The 23,738-nt window shown below is 42.4% G+C and overlaps 1 protein-coding gene across 5 annotated transcripts in view; it reads right to left on the bottom strand.

The window, feature by feature from the left end:
* The window catches only part of ATP2B3 (ATPase plasma membrane Ca2+ transporting 3), a 380,238-nt gene that overhangs the window by 50,805 nt on the left and 305,695 nt on the right, over positions 1 to 23,738 (bottom strand). For all 5 annotated transcript variants that reach the window (XM_089674938.1, XM_089674936.1, XM_089674937.1 and 2 more), the window contains 6 exons: positions 21,615 to 21,779; positions 15,208 to 15,422; positions 13,211 to 13,453; positions 11,060 to 11,301; positions 3,445 to 3,679; positions 356 to 535 (listed from right to left, as the gene is read on the bottom strand). In XM_089674938.1, coding sequence (XP_089531064.1) covers positions 356 to 535; positions 3,445 to 3,679; positions 11,060 to 11,301; positions 13,211 to 13,453; positions 15,208 to 15,422; positions 21,615 to 21,779 — 1,280 coding nt within the window. The remainder of the gene's footprint in view (positions 1 to 355; positions 536 to 3,444; positions 3,680 to 11,059; positions 11,302 to 13,210; positions 13,454 to 15,207; positions 15,423 to 21,614; positions 21,780 to 23,738) is intronic.

Raw genomic sequence — 23,738 nt, 5'->3', positions numbered from 1 at the left:
GGAGTATGTCAGACCTCTGCAGAGAGACCACTGCTTCCACACAAAGAGTAAGGATCGGTCTCTACAGCTTGCTTGCAAGGGATAGGCTTTTCTACTTAGGCTGTGGCTGCTTTCTAAAGAATACACTGTGTCTGAGAAGCCAATAGTTAAGCCTGAATACAATCATATCTCCATAGTTGGTAGAGGGCATGCCTACTGGTGTGCAGGGATTGGGGTAAAGTTGGTATTTGCCAAGAGGTTTTGTTGAGGCTACAGTAAACATTGGGACAGTAGCCATTAGAGTGCACAGAGCAAAATGGGGTAGAGTTTTGAGCAAGGTTTGAAGGGTCATAAGATGTTAGGGCAGAAGACAAACCTCTCCTTTCTCATTCCTGATTCGTCGGTTGAATTCCTTTCCTTCCAAGCACAGGAAGTCCTCCCCTGGCTGGATGATGCCACATTTGGCTGCAATGGCTCGTGCCGTGTTGATGTTGTCCCCTGTGACCATGCGGACTGTGATCCCTGCGCGCTGGCATTTCCGGATAGCTTCTGGCACCTGAGGAATAAAGTCAAGTTAGGCTTCTGGTCAATGTGAAAATGTAAAAAAATGAGAGGATGAGTAGCTCAACGAGGAGCCCGCTACTCTGGTTAAGAAAGCCAAAGAAAAATATGAAACAGTCAACTAAGCCACTGATCTCCAAACTGCAGCCCATAGGCCAGATGAGGCCTTTTCCTTGCCTCTATCTTGGGGCACAAATCCCCCCACTGATACCAACAAGGGGGCATTATTCCTTCCACTGATACCAATAATGGGGCACTATTCCTTCCACTGATACTAGTGATGGGGCAACATTACTTCCACTGTCATCAATGACTGTGCAACATTACTCCCACTGATACCAATGATGTGACACTATGCCTTCCACTGACACCAATGATGTTGCACTATAACTCCTACTGATACCAATGATGGGGCGCTATTCCTTCCACTGACGCCAATGATGGTGCAACATTACTCCCACTGATACCAATGATGTGGCACTATAACTCCTATTGATACCAATGATGGGGCACTGTTTCTCTCCCTGACACCAATGATGGAGCACTATTTCTCCCACTAATACCAACAATGGGGCACTATTCCTCTCACTGACACCAATGATAGGGCACTATTCCTCCCACTGATATGGGGCACTGATCCTTCCACTGACACCAACAAGGGTTGGCTATTCCACCCACTGACACCAATGATGGGGCACTGTTCCTGTCACTGACAGCAATGATGGGGCACTATTCCTCCCATCAATACCAACAATGGGGCACTATTCCTCCCACTGATACTAATCATGGGGCACTATTCCTCTCACTGATACCAATGATGGGGCACTATATCTCTCACTGACATCAATGATAGGGAACTATTCCTCCCACTGATATCAAAGATAGGGTACTATTCCTCCTACTGATACCAGTGTTGGAGTACTATTCCATGGGTCACTATTCCTCCAACTGATATCAAAGATGGGGTACTATTCCTCCTACTGATACCAGTGTTGGAGTACTATTCCATGGGTCACTATTCCTCCCACTGATACCAATGATGGGGCACTATTCCTCCTACTGATACCAGTGTTGGAGTATTATTCCTCCCACTTATACCAGTGTTGAGGTACTTTTCTTCCCACAGATACAGCAGCCTCTATGTAATGTTTATACACTCACTGACCACCAAGCCTAAGGAAGTCTAAAAGACTGTAACCTGGCCCCTTGTTTTAAAAGTTTTTAGACCCCTAAACTAAGCAAAATAGAAAGAGGCCCTGACTTCAAAGTTAAGTTACATAGTTAGTCTGGCTGAAAAAAAGACAAAAGTCCATCCAGTTCAGCCATTAATTGAATGGGACATTAGCATATAGAGCTTTGGTAGTCCTCGGAGGACCCCCAAAGCTTTATATGCTAATGTCCTATTCAATTAACCACTTCCTGACCGGCCGTTGCATATAAACGGCCGGACGGTGGCAGTGCAGGGTCGGGTGGCCGTTTATGAACGGCCTCCCCGCACCCTGCTTGTGCGCGCTCCCTGGTGAAACACCGATCATCGGACGGGACCTCTGTACGAGGTCCCGATCATGTGATCACTGATTGGCCAATCAGTGATCACATGCAAAGTAGTAAGCAAGATGTCAATTGTGACATCACTGCTTACTACGTGTGAAATCTGTGAATGATCACAGAGGTCACATGGTACAAGGCTATTCACAACAGCCTTGTACCATGTGACAAGGTATGACCAATCACAGATCACTCAGTACTTCTCAATGAGTGCAGGAATGCACACAGAGAGAAAGAGAAATGATTGCTTTTACATCCTATATGGGTGTAAAAGCAATCAGTGTAAAAAAAAAAAAAACTGTACTGCTATGGTGACAGTATGTAAAAAAAATAAATAAATAAAAAATAATAATATAAACAAATAAAATAAAAATTAAAAAAAAAATGTTTAAAAATTATAATTTTTGGTTATAAACTAATTTGTTTTTTGTTTTTTTTTACTAAAAAGATAACGGAATACATTTTGGCAAAGATTTATGATGAAATATTATTTATTTGCAAAATTTTATAAAAAAAACACTTTTGTTCAAAATTTTTGGACTTTTTCATTTACATAGCAAAAAAAATAAAAATCCCAGCGGTGAATAAATACCACCAAAATAAAGCTTTATCTGTCTCAAAAAAATGGTAAAAAATTAATTTGGGTACAGTGTTGCATGACTGCGCAATTGTCATTCAAAGTGTGATAGCGCTGAAAGCTGAAAATTGCCCTGGTCAGGAAGGGGGTAAAAGTGTCCGGTCTGGAAGTGGTTAAACTTGAAAATGTAACAGATCACTAACTCCAGGGAGATAAAAATCTATTCCACCCAGATAACGATTCATTAAAAAAATCATGAAATATAGTTTGATATCAGTGGGCATACCGGATTTTCCTGATATCAGCCCTTGATACTGAGGCTGGCCATACATTATACAATTTTCTTGAGAATTTTGCTTTAGATTTACCAAAAACCATATAATATGAGGTCAAACCTAAAAAACACTTTCAATTGTATCCAGCTAGGCAGGCTCTTGCACTACATAGTTGAAGGTAAATCTAAAGGGAATTGGGCAGAAATTGGACAGAAAATTGTATAGTTTATGGCCAGCCTAAGACAGGGAGAAGGAAGGGTGGCAGTCAATCAGGTTCTTATTCATTTACCCAACAAATTTCAGAGGTGAAATTGACATTTACACCTTTATAGATTCGCTATCTTCAGCCAAGTGCATTCTGTTACTTTCAATGGAGGGAGAGACTTCCATTGTTTTTTGAAGAATCGCTTGTTTTGGTTTCTATGTTTGGACAAATGAGTAATGTATGCAGGTTACAGGTGCATGTTAATTGATCCAAATTTATTAGGCAGAGAACATGCCCACCTCCGGCCTGACAGGGTCTTCTATTCCCACCACACAAATACATGTCAAGTCTCCCACTATCTCATTCTCATTTTCCCAGTTTGGCTCAGGTACTCCTTGGAAGTCTCGGTAGGCAACACAGATGGTACGCAGCCCATCACACGCCATTGGTTCGATGACCTTCTTTACCATCTCATCACGATCTCTGGGCCGAAAAGTGCGGAGGTCGCCACCAGCATTTAGGATGTTTGTACACCTGGTATAAGAAAAATAAAGTGCAAATTGACATCAATACTTCAAGAAAGTTGAATCATCTACCTGTCCATGACACAATTATTCCAGTGCTGATTTGCTACCTCCCCACAAACTGAAACCAAACCTGGTAAGGATGCAGAACCATGTAAAAATAAACGATATGCTTTAAATTTATAGACATGTGACCATCACACCTCCCTATATGACCGAATGTGTGAGGACACTTGACCATCACACCTACCTATATGACCAAATGTATGAGAGACGCCTGACCATCACACCTACTTATATGACCAAATGTATGAGGACACCTGACCATCACATCTACCTATATGATCAAATGTATGAGGACATATAACCATCACATCTACCTATATGATCAAATGTATGAGGACACCTGACCGACCATCACATCTACTTATGTAATAAAATATATGAGGACACCTGACCATCACATCTACCTATATGATCAAATATATGAGGACACTTGACTGACCATCACATCTACTTATGTAATAAAATATATGAGGACACCTAACCATCACACCTACCTATATGATCAAATGTATGAGGACACCTGACCATCACACCTACCTATATGGCCAAATGTATGAGGACACCTGACCATCACACCTACCTATATGACCAAATGTATGAGGGACGCCTGACCATCACACCTACTTATATGACCAAATGTATGAGGACACCTGACCGACCATCACATCTACTTATGTAATAAAATATATGAGGACACCTGACCATCACACCTACCTATATGATCAAATGTATGAGGACACCTGACCGACCATCACATCTACCTATGTGATAAAATGTATGAGAACATCTGAACATCACACCAACCTATATGATAAAATGTATGAGGACACCTAACCATCACATATACCTATAGGATCAAATGTATGAGGACACCTGACCATCACACCTACCTCTATGACCAAATGTATAAGCACACGCCACCATTACATCTACCTATAAGATAAAATGTATGAGGACACCTAACCATCACATGTACCTATAGGATCAAATGTATGAGGACACCTGACCATCCACCTACCTATATGACCAAATGTATGAGGGCACCTTACCATCACATCTACCTATATGATAAAATGTATGAGGACACCTGACCATCCACCTACCTATATGACCAAATGTATGAGGACACCTGACCATCACACCTACCTCTATGACCAAATGTAAAAGCACACGCCACCATTACATCTACCTATAAGATAAAATGTATGAGGACACCTAACCATCACATCTACATATAGGATCAAATGTATGAGGACACCTGACCATCACACCTACTTATATGACCAAGGGTATGTGGAATTGGACATATAGGTGCAATGATCAGGTGTCCACAAGCTTTTGGCCATTTGGTATATAACGATCACCATTAACATGTTAGGAAAAGTAAACATATGTACATACACAAAACCCAAAAGACTTAGACCACCTAATACTGTTATTTCAACTAATGGCCTAATTCATTCACCAACTAGCTTTTTTTAGTTCCTGGTGGTGAATCTGACCTGCCATTGTTCCTGGCTGTGTTCCCAATTAGTAGTAGTTGTAGTCTTAGGCCCTTTTATGATTTGTGCACATTATAGATGCCATGCAGATCTGAGTTCAATAGTAACAAATAAAACTTGCATACAGTTTTTGAGTGGTCACCAGAACAGGAATAGAGAGAAAATCTTTCAATGTGGACACTAGTTCTGGTAACAACCAGGGATTACCTCCCTCCTATCCCTATAATAGCTATCTGTAGCATTCCAGATTGCTTTAACTAGTATTAAAGAGGTTCCAAAGTCACAGGTTTTTTTTTTACCTCTATGCATTGTCCTCATTAAGGTAAAAAATGCCCCACCACTTGTCCTATACCCATCCCCAAACACTTACCTGGCTTTAAGTCACTACTCCAGCACTGTCTGTATTGCAGCACCACTCTCACTTCCTAGTCCCACAGGAGACACTGAGGGCAGTGGAGTCATTGGCTCCTGCTGCTGTCAGTCAAACCCTGGTGGGAAGGGAGTGGGGGCATGGCTTACCGGGGCTGTCTGTATATGGATGCACACAGCCCAGCTTGGGAGCGTGTGCAAATGGTTGCCTCGTTAGCAGCCAGCTTGCTAAGGAGGCACCTGAAGAAAGGAAAAGTTGACAGAGCCAGAGGGGGACTGCTAGAAAAGGAGGTAAGGGACCTTTCTGTGCATTATCGTTGCCCTGAGCAAGTAAGTATAACCTCTTTTTATTTTTTACCCCCAACCCCCCCCAAAAAAAGAGCTTTTAGTATCTCTTTAAATTGTATTTTTTTAATTGAGTGATAAGGGTGTTTTGCAATGAGTAAGGAGGGCGGAAAATTGGTGCCCAAACAGCAGCTGCAATAAATCATATGCAACCACTGTTCAGGGTATGATGACAGTTGCGGGTGTCAGCTCTCAGAATACAATAGTTAGCAGTGGAGATTCGTGTGTACCACATCCAGTTGGTTCACATGGATGGGAGAATCGGTAGATTTCTTTCATTCAACCCAGTGTAGAAATCTAAGAGTTACCAAACCCTATGTGCATTCGTAACCCCTGACACTGGCGAATAAAACCCTACATGATCGTTCATAATCAGTAATGAGTTTTCTTTTGTGCTTTACCTTCAGAGGCTCGTACATCAAGAAGGAACATTATGTTCCTGCTCCTTTGTCTACACTTTTCTTTCTATGCACTTCTCATTTATTTCAATAATAAAAGTAACTTCTGGTAAAACATATTTACATTCTCTTAAAGTCAGGTTGCCATCTTTCCCCATTTTCTGGGGATGATCCCCAGTGTTTTGACTTCATACCTTTTATGTCTGCTTCTTGTTCCAAAAGACTGAAACCAACTGTTTCAGGGTATGTTAAAAATGGGGGCATGATTTGGTGGGTGCGGCTAAAAATGAGGGAATGTTTTCTTTTAGGGGTGGTTAGTAGGGTGTCCCTGGAGTTCTTGCTGAAAATCTGGCATCCGTACCTTAATTTAGCGTAGCTTTTACCCCCACCGTTGTATTCAATACATCAGATACAGTACAGATCAATACAGTAACAATACAGTTCAATACAAGGGGGATTTGAGGGCCCTGCTCCTTGGAGCGTACAATCTAGGAGGGAGGGGTGAATGGTACAGTAGGTAGTAACTGTGGGGGATGGAGTGGTTGGAAGAGTAGAGGATTCCAGAATTAGAAGAGGGCGGGATAGGCTTCCCTGAAGAGAGAGGTTTTCAGTGATCGCCTAAAGGCAAGTAGAGTAGGTGAGAGTCTGATAGATTGGGGTAGAGAGTTCCAGAGGATGGGTGACGCCCTGGAGAAGTCTTGGAGACGAGCATGAGTGTAGGAGATAAGGGACCTAGAGAGTAAGAGGTCTTGCGAGGAGCGGAGTGTACGGTTTTGGTAATATTTAGAGATAAGATCGGTCGATTGTGATGTCAATTGGGGCAGTTGTGGATGGCTTTGTATGTCATTGTCAGTGTTTTGAATTTTATCCGTTGGGCAACTGGGAGCCAGTGGAGGGATTGGCAGGGAGGGGTGGCAGATACAGAACGGTTCGTGAGGTGGATGAGTCTGACAGCGGCGTTCATGATAGACTGGAGGGGGGAACTTACTCTCATATGAGAGTAAGTTCAACTATTTTTACAGATAGAACTCAGAAAATAGCTATTTTTAGAAAATCCACGATGCTAGAAAATGTCATAGCTTGCATCAAAGCAATTGCTGAATAAATGTGTTCAAAAACATCAATTCCCCCTTACAGCGACATGAATGTGAAATGCAGTCCTGCATGGAAGATCACCTCTTTCATCAATGAGTTTATTTAACGTAAAAAAAAAAAAACGTAAACGGGAGTTCTTATGTCAGACCTTATCATCGGCATCTGCTGTGCAGTATCACAATCTAATCCTGGCTACGGTAATGCTTTTTATTGCCTGATCTGCCTCTGATCACAGATCCCTCCCCAACAACACAGATCGTAGCTGGCAATATGGAGTTTCTCTATTTCGGCATAACACAATGCACACTTCGAGCCTCCCCACTGTCTTTAATTAAGCTTTCTCCATGGTTTTCAGGACTAGGAAATAAAACCATCCAGGCGTATGAAAACCCAGTATAAGAAATGGAGCTTTCTTATACGGAGCGGATGTGAGTAACATATGGTATGTGCCTATGACTGCGTTAATCCACTGGCAGCTCTTTGATTTCCTACCGTCCAATCTGTGAAGCTGAGGGAACTTTAATTTTCCGTGCCAGATACCGCAAGTATAATATACTGCTCTTCACTTGTAAGGCGCTTACAATGTCAGAGGTGTAGACTTATTTATGGCAAATTACCATGAACCAATGAATTATAAACAATCCAGGACTCAATATAACAGCTCAAGGTTGCTTCACTTGAACCAGCTCCTCTACATTGAGGATCATTAACGACTCAGCAAACCCCAACTTTTTTGTGTCATTGGGGCTGATTTACTAAGTGCAAATTGACTGTTCACTATGCAATGAAAGTTGCACTTTGCAAGGGAATTTGGGACACCTGAGCCTGGGACAGGGGCGGACTGACAACTCATGGGGCCCCCGGGCAATAGGGGATCACGGGGCCCCTGTGTCCTTGCCCAAACTCAAAAAAAACTATGAAAAAGGTATCAGGGGCATCTCATGGGGCCCCCTACTGACCCCGGGTCAGTCCGCCCCTGGCCTGGGACAATGCATACAAGTGCCTTGATTAAATTAACCTCATATAGGAAGCCCCCTTTCATATCAGAGGCCCCCAATCATGTCAGAAGTGTCATATTATGTAAGAGTCCCCCCTAGACATCAGAGGCCCCCTCATCACATCAGAGCCCCAGCTATACAGAGTAACATACATTTATGTTTTTGGTTGTAACATGACAAAATGTGTAACATTTCAAGGGGTATGAATACTTTTTCAAGGCACTGTATATTGGCCCTAGTATGTGTATGTATGAATGTGAGACCCTAGATTCTGCTCCGTGAGGGTAGGGACCAGGGGTGGACTGACAACTCATGGGGCTCCCGGGCAATAAGGGATCATGGGGCCCCTGTGTCCTTGCCCAAACTCAAAAATGCCTATGAAAAAGGAACCAGGGGCATCTCATGGGGCCCCCTACTGACCCCGGGCCCTCAGGCAGTACCCGAGTTTCCAAATGGTCAGTACACCCCTGGTAGGGACTAATGTGAATGTACAGTACGTAAAGTGCTGTGTAAATTGTTGGCACTATATCAATACCTGTAATAAATAAATCTGCAGTAAGTAGTCCTAATTGGTTTACATACACTTTAATACATTATTAAATGTATTTGTTAAATGAATGCCATGTTAGCACCTGATATTGGCCTAGTTTCGGCCTCCAGCAGGGCTGAAGCATGAGAGAAAGAAGCAGCACAAGGAACCAGATCGGTTCATGTGATGACAAAAAAACCTGATGATTGATGGACAAAGGAGAGTGACAGGACTGCACTGTTTGTTTGTCCTTTTACTGTCCAGTCACAGACTAGGGTCAGGTCTAGTCACTCTGGGCTCAGAGGAAGTGGGTTGAATGATGCTGGCCATCAGAATATCTAGTTGAGGAAAAAAATACTGCAGGGGAGATCTCTGGATTGAAAGTGAATATTGCAGCAAAAGCTGGTTTTGTCAATGTATCATTTAACCTTTACGACGTACGGACCTGACAGCAGGGGGTTTTATACACGATCTGGTGGCTGCAGCCACCAACATTGTGTCTAAAATTGACAGGCTGACTCCTACCTGTCAGGTGGAAGCAGTTGGGTGCCTGCACTGCTGCCCGATTGCTTCCACAGCCCCCCCATGCCGGTGCCTCACCCCATGCTTGCACTCCTGCTATGTAACCGAGCCCCGCTTGACCATCTGCCGGCCCAGAGAGCCCCATGACGGGTGCAGGGGAGAGAGGAGAGTGGACAAGCGTCCTCCCCTTCTTTCTGTGACCCGTAAGGCGCCATGTATGACATAACGTCCGGGGTCACAGTTGTTGCCTTTCCCAGCTAAAATAGCCGGGGATTCATCCATTGCATATAAATCCACAATACATCTAGTGAAGGCCAGAGGAGATATTCAGGATCATTTAGACCCTGCATGTCTCAATAAAGAGAACCTGTCACCTAAAAATCATCACATGGGGACTTTGTGTTCCCTATGTGATGAAAAAAAAAGATAAGTAAAAAAATTTTATTGCAAAAAATAGAATTACACCCAGTATATAACATCCCCCCCCAGAAAAAAAAATAATTTGTTTGAGGCCCCCCACCCCCACATGTACGCACACGAATGTAGAAGTGGCCATCTTGGTAGAGTCAAGACTTTGTTTCCTCAGGTCAGATGTTCTGATAATATTGGGTTAATGATCAAAAAAGCAGCAGAAGAAATAGAGGGAGTGCAAGTCCACAGAACTAATGAAGCAGGCAGATCCTTACACTGTCGGCCCTCAGCTACAGCTTCCTCTCCAGCAAGTAGAACAGTAAGCAGCATGTGGGTAGGTGCAGAGTGATGCTGTAGACAGAAAACACACAGAGTCCAGGTGCAATATATTAGAACAAAGTCCAGCAAAAAGAAACAGGCCCAGCAGGAAAGCAACCTGACCAAGAGCACTCACAAGTTGTAACAGCAAAATGGCAGTGGAGTGGTAGACCACCGGTGTCAAGAGCATCCGTCTTGAAGAGTGGAATGTGGCATGGCCTGTCTGCACCCAAATGCAGAGGCTTCTAGGAAGGATGGCGTGTCCCTGCACTTTCCTTACTCCACTGGAACCTTTCCCTGACTCTATACAGTGTCCCTGACAGATAGGTGACCTGTCCCTGCTCTAGCCACTGTAAGTCAAACCCGGGACACAGAAACTAGACTCAGCCTGACCCAAAATGACTGAAGTCACATGTGCTGCGAGCATCCAATCAGATAGCTGCCTCCCTGTGACCGAGGAAACTATAGAGGATAGGAACTAAATTGCTCTTGACTTACCCCTTGTGCAGTGTGGCTGCGGATGAGTGCTACCTGCAGTGGAAAAAGTTGATTGCACCTTCCTACAAGCACAGTACTGATATCAACAAATCTCTCACCAAATCCTAGAACTAGTAGTCAGAGGCAGCAGTGCCTTAGATCTCACACTGCAAATACACAGCACAGGAGTGCCTAGGCAAACTCACTCACCAGAAAACTCTCTACTATTTGTCAGCAGGAATCCAAGACAAAAGGTACATTTTTTCAGATTACTGCTTACACACAATTACCATTTCTATGTATTCCCTATAACATAGCAAACCTTCATTTTTTGAGTTCAGGTCCACTTTAACTACTCACTTTTTCAGCATGATCTCTGAAGCTCCTTTGCTGTATAGCCGGAATCCTCCATTTGGCAGGCACACGATGGTGCTCATGGACTTACGGACAGAGTTGAATGTGTACACTTTGTAGAGCGTCTCCTCAGGAATCTGGTCTCGCACCAGCTGGTAGTCCCGTTGCAAATCCAGAACAAACCCAAGCAGGGCGCACTCAGTTTTATTGCCTACTTGCTGGGGAAGCGCTCCATCTTTTTCTGGAGGCTTGAAAGGCAAAAGAGAAAGAAGCAAATATATCAATAAATCAATATCAAGGGAAAGTGTGGTTTATGTGCTTAAAAGTGCACGTTGTCCTTCTGGAAACAAATCTTCACTATACTATATATAGTCAAGCCACAGGTCTCAAATCCCAAAGATATTGGAAATTGTATGCCTCTCTGATTTCTATCCCACTAGTGCCAAAAAAGGACACTTACATTTCTTTTTATTATCTACCAGAACTGTGACACTTCGACAATGGAGATCCAACTTCTCCCCCACATTTAAAGAATGGATCATTGAAATAACTTTTGTACAATATATCTCCACTTGGAGTAATTGGATTGCTTTTATGATCTCAGTTTAATTCAAGCCTTTAGTTTAATGAAACAGTTTCATGTGCCACAAGTTGTAATAAGGGACTACCTCCCCCAGAGGACACCCCACTCCAAATCTCTTCTCATCAATTAAAGAATGGATCCAACCTCTCCTCAATTAAAGAATGGATCCAACCTCTCCTCCTCAATTAAAGAATGGATTCAACCTCTCCTTCTCAATTAAAGAATTGATGCAACCCCTTCTCCTCAATCAAGACATGGATCCAACGTCTCCTCAAATAAAGAATGGATCCAACCTCTCCTCCTCAATTAAAGACTGGATCCAACCTCTCCTCAATTAAAGAAAAAATCCAACCTCTCTTCCTCAATTAAGGAATATATTCAACCTCATCTTAATAAATAAAGAATAGATCCAACATCTTCTCCTCAATAAAGAATTGATTTAACCTCTCCTCCCTAATTAAGGAATGGACCTAACATCTCCTTCTCAATTAAAGAGTGGATCCAACCTCCACTCCTCAATCAAAGAATGGATCCAGACTCTCCCCCACAATTAAAGAATAGATCACAGAAATTTCTCATTTAAAATGTATGGAGATTTGTTATATGACAGATTTAAACATTACATTTTCACTTAGAGTAACTGGACCACTCCATTCAATTCTTCAATGCCTTTCCTTAAATAATGCCATTTCAAATTCCATGTGCTGTGATCAGGGACTACCTTCCCCTCCTCTGGTGAACTACCTTACCCTTCCTTTTTTTCTCTTCCCCCACTACACTATCTTTCTATAATGTGTCTTTTACTCTACCTCTTCTTCTGGAATTTGGGATGGCCTGAACATCCATACTACCTCACTATCCCACTGTTTCGCTCAATCACCCACTTGATCACCTCCAGAATACCCCAAATCCATTCAGGGTATTACGTAGACCTTGGGTTTTGTGGCCAATAGGATAGACTGAATGCTTTGCATTTGTTGTATCACTCTGTATGTTTCAATGCCCTGTACTCTATGCTTATACCAAAATGAAATACACTTTTTTTTATAAAGGTTATGTCAAGCCAAACATGTCTTTTTAGTTTTAGATAGAGTGGGGAAAGACTAGAACCCCTTTCTGGGCATGTGCCATAATAACACATGCCGCTTCCCACTTTGGGGTTCTTTGTGGGCCCTAAATTTCCTTTCTATGTGTCTTCCAAAGTCCGGAGTTTTTTACCGCACTGCTTTTATTGCCACAGGAGGGAGGGTTACAAAAAAGGGTGCCTCAAGCGGCAATTAACTTAGGCACGCTCCTGCATGTACCACTGGTGGCTGTGCCAAAACACATTGTGCATATATGAACCAAAATTGTCTCATTCAGAAAGCTGGGACAGAGGAATGATGTGCTGGAGTGAGTCCATGCAGCCAGCAAGTAGGTGAAAGAGCCAAAAGGAGATCAGCAGCATTGTAATAGGAATTAAAAAAAAGGTCAAAAGGCATTTGGCCATGATATACATTGCACAGAGCAAACTAAATGTCACCTGTTTAGGGTTTACATTCACTCTAACCAAATCCTGTTGTTTTATGACTCACTAGTATTTTAGTGGTGTAGGCACAATTAATGGCAATGGCATTAACAAGCAGGTCCAAGGTTTTGGAATTGAGGCTGCTGGGGTCTGGCTTCTCTTTATAATGGAGATCTCCAATGTAGGACTGGACGACAGTCATCCGGTTGGTTGTCAGAGTCCCTGTTTTGTCAGAGCAGATGGCAGTGGCGTTGCCCATGGTCTCACAAGCGTCCAAGTGCCGTACAAGGTTGTTGTCCTTCATCATTTTCTACAAAATAAACAGAGATGTAAAATATCTGAACACTTAATTGGTCCTAAGAAGAACATATGGAGCAAATATAAAAAATACAACAAACTTTGAAATTGTCAATGACTCACTAGCAGGAGGATTTTACTGGATAATATGTATGATGGACATCAGTACCGTACTTGGACTGTGCAAGAGGATTATTCACATACGGTCTGGAATTCTCATTGCATGTTAAATAGCTACAGCCACCCAAACCTAATGTTTCAATACAGGATGAGCAACATAAGGTTCTCACCCTCCCCACTGGCTAAATCTTTTGAATTGCAAAAAAGCAGCAGGATAAGGATGACTGTCTTGGTAGTCTTTGTAAAGGTTTGGAGTGAGAGGGGCAATCTTATGACACAGGCCTCATGTACACTGCTGCTCCTAAATGTGAGTTTAGGAGCTTTTGGCATTGTTTTGGCAAAGCCCCTGAACTCAACTCAATAAAAGCCTATGTGTCCATGTACACATAGGCTTTTACCAGAGTTTAGGGGCAGTTAACAGTTCCTCTACTGAACGCAGAAGAATCGCGTTCAGGAGAGGAACGTTTTGCCAAAAAAAAATGCTAAACTTTGCAAAACATGTATAAACTATTCTAAACACTAGCCGCATTTAGCTCTTGGGCATTTATTCATGTCAATGGAAAATACTCTGGTCAATCAAATGAATAAACATCGAAGAGCTAAACACGGCTAGACGTGGTACCGCGGTTACATGCATTTTTACCACGTTATCACATTTTCTGCTACCAGGAGCTAAACATCTAGGGGAGTTTGTGTGTACATGAGGCCTTAAAGTGTTACTAAACCCATGACCCTGTATTTACTATATCAGGTCTCCCACAGTACACAGAACATGGAAATGCAATTATTTTAGTAAATATAAACAGCTAAATACCTTTTCTCATCAGCAGTTAGAGCAGTCTTGTGACTTCTATCAGTGTCCAGCAGAGCACTGGTTAAAGCTTGTAGAAGGAGTCTTCATTCTGCTCTGACTGTCCTGTGAGGCTACATAACTCCTGACCCTCTGTCTGTTGATTGGCCATGTGCTGATCACATGCACCCTCCCAAAGAAAAAAAAAACTCTCTAGCAATGTACACTAAACAGAGGATTAGCCCCCTTCCACAGTGAATATAACAAGCATTCTTGACTGCATATACAGACTGATTTTTACTGTTGTGGGTTTAGTAACACTTTAAGTGGGCCATACACTGTGAGATTTTTAGCCAGTTCCTGTGTGACTCTTTCAACCTTCTCCTGGGTCCTTATCCTTTTACTGAAAAATAAATGAACTGGGCAGAAAGTTGTCAGCTGAGCAGCAGCTTCATCCCATCTGAAGCAGCCAATGTGTGGGTATTTTGACAGCCACTGGCTACATGTCACCTCAGCTTCCCTTTGGGGCATTCTAGGAGACCTGAAATCTAATATGCTCAACTAGCCAAATTTTGGCCAGCTCCCATTGCTGAGGGCCTGTTCTTACCCTATAGGACACTGAGGATGCCACAGAAGGGCCAACAGTGTTGCACAGGAGGCCACACAGACAGTCAGCCACAGTTGATATCTGATTGTCCAAGAGTCCCCAGGAGAAGCTGAGCTTATGGTGCTGCCAGAGATGTGGTAATAGTTATATTCCCATTGAGATCACTTTAAACTGTATGCAATGTTTGAGTTCCTGGAGTTTCCCAATAATAAACAGGCTGTTTTGGAGGGTTGCATTACGGCTTGCTTACCTTGACTGAATAGGCTAGAGAGATGGTAACGGCTAAAGGCAAGCCCTCTGGCACAGCCACCACTAGGACAGTAACTCCAATGATGAAGAATTTGACAAAGTACTGCACGTAGACAGGGGTACACTCCGCTAGCCACACTTTGCCATCCACCACAAAGGTTTGAATCACAAAGTAGAGCACCAAGATGATAACTGTAATTGCCGACATCACCAGACCTGGTGGGGGGAGGGGATGGGGCATTAAGGGGAGTAGGAGAAAAGGACAAGAGCATAAGAGAAGAAGGGTGTAAGAAAGGATAAACCAGGTTAATAAGGGACAGAGAGGCAGAAAATGGTAGCAGCACATTGATTCCTGTTGCAAGTTTTATTTATCTACAGATCAGCAGGCTATCTACAGATCAGCAGCTTAAAGTGTATCTAAACCCCCAAAACAAAAATGTAATACATTGCAGCTTAAGAAAGTAGAAAAATAGCACTGGACCCATACGGTTATCTCATCAGTATTGCTGTCTTAAAGCAGGTCCTCACCTCCCCACCTCTTTTTTTTTTTAACCCTTGCTTACCTTGTGGCAGGTTCTCATACTCACCCACCCAGCAGATCAAGCAATGTCCTGCCGAGACCCTCTTCTCAGCAGCCACCACTTGGGTCTTGTGCCACCATGTTTGTGCGTGACATCAATGAGAAGTCTGCCAGCTCTTATGGGTTCAGCTAGTGAGCCTCCCGATGATGCGCCACTATTCCAGCCCCCCTGCTCCTCTGCAAGGAGCCTCCTGGAAAATGTGACATACCTATCCCAGAAAGCATTGTGGGCACAGTACACATCATTCACCCATTGGAATTGGGACCAAACCCTTTTTAAGAGAAAAAAAGGTTAAACAAAGAAAAGCCAATATTTAGGAAGTGGAGCAGAGGAGGGGTGGACAGGAGGGACTTTTAATTTAGGGGTGAAGATCCGCTTTAAAGTATTGATGTTGATGTAAATGATCTGGTTCCAGGGCAGGCAGCTTCTACACCAGGATCTCCATGGTCACCTTGGCTTACAGTGTGATGTAATAGAAATTGAAGAGCCACATTTTTGCTAACAGGTCCAGACACAACTTTATTCTGACAAAAGTCAGGGGGACAATCCAAAATGTAGCAAATGCATTTCGGGGGTCCAAGAGCACCCCTTCATCACAGCTTGATTGACAACAATGTGAATAAACTAGAAGTGAACTGGACCTTTTATTTTTTCCAGTGTGATTACAAGCAGAGGTGTTTTGAGCAGCTGGTTTGGCAGCTTCTGTACTTGCATAAAGAAAACTAATGAAGCCACCACATCTAAGAGTTGGTAAGCTGCAATGTGTTAAAATTTTGTTCCTGGGTTTAGATATACTTTAGGCTGTCCACCAAATAGCATGCTTGTAATTTCAGAACAGCTATGGCTGTTTGAGGTGGATAATGTAGAACAGTTTACAATGTTTAGCTAAATATCAATCAATCATGAAAAGACGCAGCAGAATGCTGACTAAATTTGATCGTATTGCTACAATAAATGATCAGAGTGCAGAGGCAGCAAAAGCGATGATTCAGTAGCTTAAGTGAGTGACCCCGTGGCGACAACTCGCCAGTAACAGTATTGCTAGAAGACCGCTCACCTGTTTCTATGGAACAATTCCATAAAGATGAGTATAAGACTCCCCGAAGCAATTCTGCTGCTAGCAATGTGTCAACAGTAGCAGAATGGCCGTTTTGACACAGCCCTTATCCTCCTGAAGGGTAATCAGTTAGTCAACTGCCCTTCTGAAAGCTATAGTGAAATCTGTGATACTATAGCTATGGAGGCACTATGTACAGTACCCATGCATCGTTCTATTGTGTAAGTATATGCAGCACTTATCCCTTCAGTGCTGTTCCATATTTGCAAAAGTTGATGCCAGGGTCCTAGAGGAAACATTAAAGCTGCACTCTGTGCAAAAAAACAGTTGCCGTGTCACTTGGATAAACAGGCTGCAACAGAGCTGCTAGTACTAGTACCTGTACCATAGATACAGGTTAAATACCAACATTAGCCACAGCTCTGCAAGACAGCAAAGATTGGAGTAGTTACCCACCAGACAGGTAGGAAATAATGAAGGGTAGGGGCACAGGAGTGCTCAATGTAGTTTTCTAAATTGGCCATTGGGTGTCACCATAATTATGGTCAGGAACCGCTGTAGTGTGAATAGGCAGTGTAGTTGCCTAGGTAGCCGCTAGAGGTCCCCAGAGTAGTAAGTGGGGTGTTACCATAGATGGGTGAGGTCTTACCAACCCTGCCCCTGCCAGTGTGGGGCTTCTTGAAAAAGAGGGTTAATTGGCCACTAGGTGTTGCCATGGTTGGGGAACTGCATTAGGCACATTTGTGTCCCTACCCTATAATCAAAATCTTGTTTTACAGGATGCATCCCTTATAAACAGGTCGTTTATCCAGAAGAGTGGAGGATGTTTTATGGTAGAAGAGTGGAAGTTGGTTTATGCTAGAAGAGTAGAGTCTGTTTTATGTCAGAGGACTGGAGGCTGTTTTTTACCAGGAGAATGGAGTTCGTTTTATGCTAGAAGAGTGGAGGTGGTTTTATGCTAGAAGAGCGGAGGCTCTTTTATACCAGAAGTGTGGAGTCTGTTTTATGCCAGAAGAGTGAAGGCTTTTCTAACTGCAAGGGTTTTAGAAAGAGATGCCTATAAGCACGTAGGTGTGATGGTTAGGTGTCCACAAATGGTTGGTCATATAGTATATGTGGTTAACATATCTATCAGATTTCAATGGCTGTATTAGTGGCTTTACGCAAATCGGTTTTAGGCATTGTCAACCAGCTTTTGGTTACAAAACCAAGTGCACCAAGACAAATGATCACTACCATATTACATAGTTTCACAGCTTCGATTACAAATTGTTGGTGAATATGGAGGATTGGCAGTTCCAGACTTATGCAAATATTACAAGCAGCCCATCTTGGGAGACTGATAGACTGGTGCCGCCATGGTGACATTAAAATATGGCTCAACATTGAGCAGGCTCAAACTCGAGTTTCCCTCAGTAGAGCCCCATGGTGCTCCCAAGTTCAAACCGTGCCTCCTTCACGGTCCATTTACGTCCCTTTACCGCTTAGGATTTTTTCAGATCTCTCACTTCCTAGTTAACAGAGCCTGGCCCTCTATACCACTTCTTTGTGACCCTACGGACCCTTACAACCTGGATTTTTGGAAGGCCCTTCAAATGCGACACTTCTTGAGCTTGCTTCCCTCCCCCTCTAACTTCAGATGTCTGCTTACCACACTAGAGGAATACTGCTCTGTTGAGGGCGCTAATCCTCATGCCTTATCTAAAATATATAATCTACTCATAACACCACCTGAAGATTTTTCCTCTACTTGCTTCTTGAAGTGGGAATTAGACCTCAGGAGAACCTTCTCGGAGACCCAAAAATCTAACATACTTCTTTTCTCACTGAAATCGTCTTCATGTACGAAAATGCAAGAGAACAACTTTAAGATATTGTCCCGCTGGTATAGAACCCCTGTGTTGTTACATAAGCTCTCTTCCACTAACTCCAGTCTCTGCTGGAGATGTCAGGAGGCAGATGGAACACTCCTTCATATGTTCTGGTCATGCCCTCCCTACTGGGGAGGGGTTGGCCGTATCATCCAAAAATTCACGGATTACTCTGTGCCTATAGACCAGGCATTTTTTCTTCTACATGTCACCAATATGCCATCCAGAACTTATAAGCGGTCAGTTGTACACCACCTGCTGAATGCAGCTAAATCCTGTATCTCTTTATGCTGGTGAAAGACAAAACCTCCATCGATTGGACTTTGGTTACGTAAAGTGGAGGAAATGAACCACATGGAAGATCTGCTGCTTACTCACAGACAAAAACTTGCAGTATATTTTAAAACTTGGACTCTATGGAACTTGTTTATCTACTCGGATGAAGGGAAGTCTCTCCTTGATGCGGGGGAGGAGTAACCATCTTCTACCTGGCATTTAGTGGTTTCCCCATCCCCCTTCCCCCCTTTTTTTCTCTCCCCCCCCCCCCCTTTATTGTGCCTTACTGTATTGCTCTTTCTTTTCTTGACTCTCTATTCTCAACCTTTCTATATCTTATATATATATATATATATAAATATAACTGGTAACGGTGAGGTGGATTTTTTATGAGTACTGGTTTACGCATTTGGAACCAGAACATATTTTTCTGTACTCTCTTGAATACAGTACATAATTGACCTGCTGATTATGTCGTTTTAATATTTTTATATTGATTGTACTTATACATTCGGGCTACTTGCCACCTGCTGTTCAGTTGTTATAAGTAAAGAATTTGAAAAAAAAAACTGTTGCTGAAAGGTTCCAGTGATCTATTCCATTGTTCTGGAGATTGACAGGTTGTTGGAAGTGGTCAAAATTGCCTAGAAACAGCGTGTTATGGTCAGCACATCAGTGTATATGCTGTAGAGTTAAGGCATGTGTTTTTTGAAGGCTCCAAAAGCTACATATTTTGCTATGGAGCCTCTCACATATAGTTACAGCCCTTCTAAGGTACCAGTCCACTTTCAGCAATATCCATTATCAATCTTAGGACAATCCTGGGCATGCTGGTGTTGATCATGCATCACGAGCACACCAAGGTGAATCAAAGTCATAGTTTTCTTGATAAAGGGGTCCCTCTAAGGCATGAAACATCGCAATTTGCCAAGAATAAATTTACTACAGTGTGCTGACGAGGCTTGCATATTCATGAAGCCTATGGGTGACAGTGCCATCCATTGATTCACCATCTAAGCACTTGCTGTATATGGAAGTCCAATTTTAAGGTTGACAAATATGTCTCCTCCTTGAGTACATTGTGTTTTGTTTTCATACATTTAAAGTAATGTATTTCATAAAATATGTTTGTAGACAAAAAATACTTTTTGGAGGAAAAATTGCAACAGTGAATCTACATTAGCTTGAGCATGAAAAAGCATTCTTGTTAGACTTACAGGGGAAAGAAATTAAGCTTTGAACTAGAGAAAAAAAGATAATTTTCATTCTGCAGTATCTACATTTTTTTCATCCTGTTTCCAGGATATGAGGAAAACATGTTAGTCATATTAAATTTAGATGACACAGAGATGATATTTTCAAGATCAGAATGGCTTTAGACTAAAGACAAATGAAAGATCAGTTGATAGATAACTATTACTTCTGTGGAGAGCCTATCCCTCAAAAGGGGCTTTGTGTGGAGCCTATCCCTCAAAGGGGGTATTGTGTGAAGTCTATTTTTCAAAGTGGGCCTTATGTGGAGTCTATTCCTCAAAGGGGGACCTTATGTAGCTGATATCACTCAAAGAGGGTCTTGTATGGGGCCTATACCTCAAACGGGCCTTGTGTGGGTCCTATTTCTCAAAGGGCCTTTTGTGGAGCCTATTTCTCAAAGAGGGTCTTGTGTGGAGCCCATCTCTCAAAGGGGTTCTTGTCTGGAGCCTATCCATTCAAGGGGATCTTGTGTGAAGCCTGTCCCTCAAAGGGTTATATTGGGCAGACTCTTCAAAGGAGACCTTGTGTGGAGAACGTATCATTCAAAGGGGGTCCTGTGTGGAGCTTATCCCTCAAATGGAGCTGTGTCACAGGTATAAAAAGGCAACCATGTTGTCCATAGCAATCAAAGTTCTAGTTTCCATTCTCCAACCTCTGAAGAATAAATCAGAGCTGGAAAGTCACTTTGCTTTCAGACATATTTATTATGGGGTCTATTTATAAAGCAGGGAATGTGACTTTCACCAAACATTCTCTAGTGAACCATCAATCACTGTCATTTAAAACACATGGGCTTGGAAAATTTACCTATAGTGTTAAACTCAAGTATATCTAAAGTCAGAACGTGTTTTTTCACTTTGCATAGAGACGAGATTGGGTAAAAGCTTTGTCTTTTTTTGCCATAAAGGTACATACAGCAGGAAATGAGATGAAATCTTCAAAGTCAGGGAATTCTCCTCTTGGACAGTTATCATTGAAACAAATGTCGCCACTGGAAGATTTCCCTTTACCACCTGTTCTGGCGATAAATCAAAATTTTGGACTTTCCATCACTTTCAGTCCTCTGTCAATGGTCACCACGTTACATAAAGAGAGTAATTCTCACTAATAGGGACACGGACATAGAAACCCAACACTGTATACAAAAATGAAAAGTTTTGGCTTTAGATACACAACTCAACAAGGCTCTACCACCTCTACTAACAAGAATATTTATTCTTTTCGAAATTTTGTAATTGCTATAATCAACAATATGACTTTAAGGATAATTATAGCTGCCATTACTATATAGGAATGAGGCTCTAGGAGGCTGCCACCTATATATCTGTACACATTGCATTTACCATAGTTGATGATGTGCTCATTTTACCTGCTTTTCCTATCTGTACCGCCAGTTTGGTAAGTTTCCCTTGTAACACGGACTTCTCCTTTTTTGGAATGCTGGTCTTTTTCTTCTCTCTCTCCTCCATTTCCCCACCTTCTGCGCTCTTCAGTGGCTGCATCTCCATGGCAACCGCTCCATCCTGCTTTTTAGCTATAGGGGAACCACAAAATATTATTTTAAACTACAAGCCCAGGGAACAGTAGAGCAAATTCCATTGACTCCACACATACCCTAACATAATTAGGGTAAAATTGAATCTCACTCGTGTGGGAGAATGTGACACCAATGAATATTGGTGCAGGAACCTGTGATTCATCACTGATGATTGACTCATGCCCAATAAACATACATTAGTGTAGCACTGAGGTTGGGAGGTCAAAATAACATGAGTGATGCCTATATTTATCAAAATATATAAAATAGGAAGAGTCTGTGTTCAAACATGTCTTGGATGAAAGCCAGAGTCTGGTCTGTGGTTAGAAAACAACAAAGACACTTCTTATTTTAAATTTTATTAATAAAGCTCAATGGCTTTAATTATCTCCAGGAAGGAGAAATAATCCCTTGCAGTAGGCCATTTTAGCATGGCAACTAAGCAATAAGCAAAAGAAGATTAGCAATGGCCTCAGAAGTCAAACATTGTGGGCTATCATTGGGGCCCATTGCAACAGCTAGGATCACAAGGTGAACATGGGCAAAACTGCTTGCTGGCTTTGGAAAGAATATGTTTGCTTCATGTGGTTCAGTTCCTAGTATATGTTAAAAAATGGGCTTTGCACTGATAATGTCATGAATTTGCCTTCTCCAAAGCAAGTCTACAAGATGATTATTGGCCAATGCATTGTGTACTGGAACTCCCAACTGAGCTTAGGTTCAAAACTCATTGCTGTCGCCAGAAAGACTGGATAAAGTATCCATCCTGCAATGCACTCACCAGGACTAGAGAGCCTTGTCTGGCCTTGCCTAACTTTCAGCAAACAAATGAAACAAGTTGATGGTGTCACGTGCATAAGATTTGGAGGTTTATTTAAAGACCAAAAGGCACTCAGAAGCACTGATGCTTTTCACATAATAAAAGCTTAATTATAAGCTCCAAAGAGACCCTGTCACCAAATTAAACAATGCAGGGAAAACACAAAAAAATCAAGTATTTAAATGCTTACTTGCAGCATTTTTCCTTTCCATAAACTATTTTTACTTTGTGTACAATGTGCCTTTGAACTTGCTAGGGAGTTTTTCCACTCCAGGAAGTTGATTCCCTAGCACAGTCACAGATCCACCTTCCTTTTTGTATGTCATATTCCTCTCCTCCTTCTGGGAGGGTCTAACTTTCTCTGTGTTGGACCAGCTCCTCTGACCCTTCTCATGACTACATAACCTGGTAGCTGATAAAGGAGGAATGAAAAGGAATATGAAAGAGCAGGTATTCTCAACCAAGGTTCCTCCAGAGGTTGCTAGCGGTTCTTTGGGCTGCAGCTGATTGATCTTCCATCTGATGGTGCCTAGATAGCTTTGGGTCCAACACCACTTGGCATAACACCTCTGATCTACTTATCTGTGTGGAAGGGTGGCATTCCAATCAGCACTGTAAGGGTGGCATTGCTGCCACTTACATGCAATGACTTTAGCAGGGGTTCTCTGAGACTTGGGGAATATTTCAAGGGTTTCTCTGGGGTAAAAAGGTTGAGGAAGGGTGTTATACATTATCATTTCAGTGACAGCTCTGAGTCTTCTGGGGCTGCTGACATCATATCCAAGATAGCGGCATCCAGCAGCAATCTTAGGATGCCTACACAAGGGGTTCTTTTACAGGTAAAAATCATGCCTAAAACACATTAAATGCACATATACAATTATGGGAACATTGTTGTGAAATTAATTCTCTGGGGATAGGGTATCTTTAAGCACCTAAGGTCTTTTGATTAAGCACTTGTGCAAAACAAGCCAAGGCAGCTTGTTAGTGCCTTTTACTTTGTGAATGAACCTCCTGATCTTCTGTGACACCATTGACTTGTTAGGCCTGTGACACCATGGACTTGTTGGGTCTGTGACACCATGGATTTGTTGGGTCTGCATGGAAGTTGAGCTTTGCTTAAATCTATACAATTG

Source organism: Staurois parvus, unplaced genomic scaffold (genome assembly GCF_062004578.1).
Source record: "Staurois parvus isolate SC_StPar_1 unplaced genomic scaffold, SC_StPar_1.0 ptg000154l, whole genome shotgun sequence".
NCBI lineage: Eukaryota > Metazoa > Chordata > Amphibia > Anura > Ranidae > Staurois > Staurois parvus.
This window is presented reverse-complemented; position numbering and strand designations above follow the sequence as displayed.